We start from the raw sequence: 4,716 nt of genomic DNA, 5'->3' as shown, positions 1-4,716 counted from the left end.
TGCCTCCGAGTTTATGATGATATTACCAAATTTTAATATATCCCTTAAATTATACTAGCAAAAGGGCTCGTGAATTCCAACAGAAAAATTAAGCAAACTACGGAGTCAAGGATGCATTATAGGTGGTTTTCAGTTCAAGCATCACCGACTTAGGGCATGTTTTAGTTGCCGCTGCCACGACCTCAAGCTCATCCTCGCGCCACCGTCCGGAGCTCGTTCTCGCTTCACTTTGACGTCAGACGTCACTCCGGAACTCGTCATGCATCATCTATGCTCAACCAGTTCTGTTTGTAAGATTGTTGTTCTGATAATCTACCCATCTTTTCGCTAACGGACCACTTGCCTTATGTTTACGACCTGTCCGAAAGAAGATATTGGTGTTATTCATCACATTTTCTTGTATCATCAAGCCCATCTGATCCATCACCTCAGATTTTTACATCTGAATTGATCTCCATCTCTGATTTCATATGTTTTGAAAACTACATGCACATTTATTGGGTTGGAACTGTTGAACATTTGTCCACATGCATATCTATGAAAGAAAATATGTGAAGAGTTTTTCAAAATTACATAAATAGTTTTATGCAAAAAAAAAATAATGCTCCCATGGTTGTGGCTTGCCGATGTTCCTTGCAGACTTTGTGTTATGTAACAACACAGAGTAAACTGACAATTGGACGTAGAGCATCTTCGGGGATGTATTATGCTTAAGTTGTACCCCGCAAAAAAAAATTAAGTGACTTGTAGACGAATAAACACATGTCTGTGCCCAGTAAAAGAAAAACACATGTCTGAGCCGGTAATTGCCGTACTTTTAGCATCCTGACACTAATAGGGATTCGTTTATGTCTAATTACACTGGTGGTCCTAGGAGGCCCGGCGTGGCCCGGCGTGGACATATTTGGATTAGTCGATTTGCTACTGTGCTGAAGCCCATTACCTGTACTGGCTAGCACATTCCTCTTTCCCTTTTCTTTCTTTTTGTACTTTTATGCGAAATCACTAATTGACGAGTACTCATTATAAAAATTACCCTCACCTTCCCAGGTTGCGACAAGTGGCGTGTTGCATATGCGCCACTTGTCGCAACCTGTGTGTTTTCTCTTTTTTCGTAGATCCGTTTATTCAAAATGTTTTATCTCTTAAACCGTGCGTCCAAATCTCGAACCGTTTTCACAGTTGGATTCTTCGCGTCGAGATCTTTATAATTAGATCCCATGTTGACAGGTTTAGACAAACTTTTTTTTCACGAAAAAAACAGGACAAAAAACCAAACCGGGAGCATGTTTTTTTTTCCTTTCTGAAAAAGGCACGCAGATGCCTCTCGCGGAAGAAAAAAAACAGAAGACGCATTTTTTATTTCCGAGAGGCACGGTTGTGACTCTTGCAAAAGCACAACTGTGCCTCTCGCGGAAGCAAAACCGTGCCTCTCGTGAAAGGAAAAAATAATAGAAAAGACGTTTTTTTCGTTTCCGAGAGGCACGGCCATGACTCTCGCGAAAGCACAACCGTGTCTCTCGCGGAAGCAAAACCGTGTCTCTCGTGGAAGAAAAAAAAATAGAAAACACATTTTTTTTCCATTTCTGAGAGGCACGGCCGTGACTCTGGCAAAAGCAAAACCGTGCCTCTCGCGAAAGCAAAACCGTGAGTCTCATAGAAGAAAAAACAAAAAAAACATGTTTTTTCGTGCAAAAAAAGTTTTTTTTTGAAGTTTTTTGTCCAAAAGCTAAGCAAGACCGGTGAAAAACCGAAATGCCGAAAACCCCAGAAAAAACCCGTTTATAAAGCCGAAAACGCGTGCGAAAAAAATATAAAAAAATAAAATCCGGAGGGAGCGTCCAGAGCATGACACGTGGCGGGTGGCTGAGAGCGCGTCCAGTGGCGCTGATTGTTGTGAAGCTTCCGAAGGAGCGCTCGCCAACTAGTTGCCTCCATTTTTATGCGTTTCTCCTTTTGTCTTTTACATTATTATTATTTCTTTTGTAGGTATTTTTGGATGTTGGCTGAGTGTAGACCTAGGGAAAACTCAGGCCTGGCCTGACCAAGCCCGACGCAAAAAACCTAGGCCCGGGCATGGCCTGACCCGACCATCAGGCCTATAATCTAAGGCCAAGCCCGACCCATCAACAGAAAAGCCCGCTGGGCCTCGGGCCTCGGCCGAGCCTCTTCGTTAAATGGCAGAAAAGATGCTGGGCCCGGCCCGGCCTTCAGGCCTAGATCTAAGGCACATGCCCGACCAGTGGTCAAGGTTGGGTCGGGCCGGGCTGCCCATGGCCAAGACTAGCTTAGTGTAAATGTACAGACACAAAACTATGCAATCTTTTCAAAACTTACACCATTATATGATTGTAGTTTGCATACTATAAAACTGCAATTTTAGTGCAAAGTTGTGTGTAAGTTTTTTTTTCTTTTTCATTATATTTATTCTCAAAGCGTAATACCAACGGCACCAATTGCGTTTAAGAGCAACTCCAACGTGCCGACCCGTTTCGTCCACGTGCGTCCGTTTTGGTCGCGGCAGACAAAAATGTCGGTCCAATGCGCCGACCCAAACGGGTGCGCGTCTGCCTTTCGTCCGTTTGCCGACCAATTCCAGGCCCTATTTGGAGCTTGATTTGCATCGACACGGACAAGAGATGGACGCGCGCGCCGCACGCAAACTACTCCCCTGGCCTGCCAATCGGTGGCACATTGACCATCCTCTCCCACCCCTCGACAACAAACCCTCGCCCGCACCCGCACCCGCTCCGTCACCGCCGCTGCCCATTATCGATGCCTCTACCAGCAGCCGGTGCCAACACACCTCCCCCAACACCGCTACCTCCCGCATCGCCGGCACCACCGCCTAGCCGCCTGGGCACCGAAGCTTCCCCACCCCACCCTCCGACGTCCCCACTTAAGCCGCCTCCCTGCCTCGGCTAGCTCCTTCGTCCGACAACGACCACTGTCCTGACGTCGGCACACTCGTCGGACGCTGTCAGACCAGCCACCTGGGTGAGAATGTTGTGCCTAAGCATGGAGCTGCAACGTTTGCATGGTTCATTCAATTTCATCATGAAATGTGTGATTGGGAAACTCACATGTAGTTGCAAAATTTGGTTGAGCATATGTGGGCTCATGTTGGCAACCAATAGATATATCTTTTTTACATGTATTACAATTTAATTTTTATTTGGCTTGTAAAACTATGCTAAATTTATTTGGTTGTGAAAGTATACTTTATTTGGTTGTGAAACTATGCTATTTATATGTTTCCTTGTGAAACAATGCAAAATGTGTGCATATTTGCTGAAAAACTGTAGCCAGCCAGCCATGCCGACAAATATGGGTCGGCGCGTTGGACGCACTACCGACCCAAATGATAAGAAAGACGGACGCCGAGTGGGCTGCCGACCGAAACGGACGAAAATCGGATAAAATTGCCGTTCGTTTGAGTCGGCTCGTTAGAGCTGCTCTAATGACTAAGTGAAGGATCCGGTTGTGTTAACTTGTTTTGACCATATATTGACCGGGCACACGTTGCGGTCGTTTCAGGCAGGTTTGAGGCGCACAATTGTAGGTGCTATTGCTCCTCTAGATTCCTTACTCTTTTTCAGCCAATTGCAGGTCCATGCACCAACGTGTGGATGCAGCCTGGCCACGTACAGTTACTCGTAGCCATGCATGCATGCACAGTCAGAAATTTCGAAGCTGGCTGCTTTTAGTTTACAAAACACGGGCAACCATGTCAACAAAAATAATACTTCTTCCGTAAACTAATATAAGAGCGTTTAGATCACTAAAATAGAGATAGCCGGAGTACTACCAAAGCAGAAATTCTAAATGCATGACGTTTTGGTAGTTCAATTTAAACTGTCAAAACGATTACATTTAGAAAGAGAGGGTGTAACAAACAGAGTGAGATTTAAGCAAATACTAAAAGACTGGCACTAGCTAACCGGAGAAATTCAGAAACGTACAAAAGCATCATCATACAATACAAGACATACAACACGCACACCATTATGCTGGTGCGCTTATTTGCAAAACAGACTAGCAAGCTTGACCAGGGAAAGTAGGTAGAAGCATCTTGCATGAATGTTTCAGATGTCGACAACCTTGAATTGATGCCGGTTCTTGACGACGACGTCGTACATGTGGGTGGAGCGGAGCCGCGCAAAGTCTCGCGGGAGCGCGATGAGGTCGACGCCGCCGTCGCGCCGGTGGAGCTGCACGAGGTCTCGGTTCTCGTAGTAGCGCTCCCAGCCCAGCGACCCCAGCCGCCGCTCCAGCGCCTCCAGCGACCGCATCGTCTCGTTCGCCGGCACGTACACCAGCGCCTTGCCGCGTCGGCTCGTCGCCGGCGAGCTCTCCTGCCGCTCCAGCTCCATCACCCCGTCCTTCCGGAACACCCACACGCCTCCAGCCGCCATCGATTTGAACGATCTACCTACCACGCAGGCTGTTTTTCTGCTACTGCGTGCTTGAATATGTAGGCGCGGAGCCAATAATGTTGTGCGTTATCTGTACGGCGACATGGACGGTCGAGGGCGCTGTGCGCACGTGAAGGCGCCGCTGCAACTTGGCCGCGCACCAAGGGCAAGGACGTCGTTTCCAATTGGAGCGTGCGCCTGTTGGGGGATGCCGTATGCCTAATCCGGGGACGCTGTATGCCAAATCCGTCCGCGTCGCCCCGACGTGCGACAGCGACGCTAGCGGCCCCCCAGTGGCTGC

General features: G+C 47.6%; 1 protein-coding gene across 1 annotated transcript; it reads right to left on the bottom strand.

The window, feature by feature from the left end:
- Window positions 1-3,805: 3,805 nt before the first annotated feature.
- Window positions 3,806-4,507, bottom strand: LOC119347612 (flowering-promoting factor 1-like protein 5). The gene has a single exon (XM_037616221.1). It carries the CDS (start codon window positions 4,413-4,415, stop codon window positions 4,086-4,088), a length of 330 nt encoding a protein of 109 aa, XP_037472118.1. The 5' UTR covers window positions 4,416-4,507; the 3' UTR covers window positions 3,806-4,085.
- Between the last annotated feature and the right edge of the window lie 209 nt (window positions 4,508-4,716).

The sequence above is a fragment of the Triticum dicoccoides genome, unplaced genomic scaffold, assembly GCF_002162155.2.
Source record: "Triticum dicoccoides isolate Atlit2015 ecotype Zavitan unplaced genomic scaffold, WEW_v2.0 scaffold69599, whole genome shotgun sequence".
Taxonomy (NCBI): Eukaryota; Viridiplantae; Streptophyta; class Magnoliopsida; order Poales; family Poaceae; genus Triticum; species Triticum dicoccoides.
The sequence above is the reverse complement of the archived record's forward strand: the minus strand, read 5'-3'. Positions and strand labels throughout refer to the sequence as shown.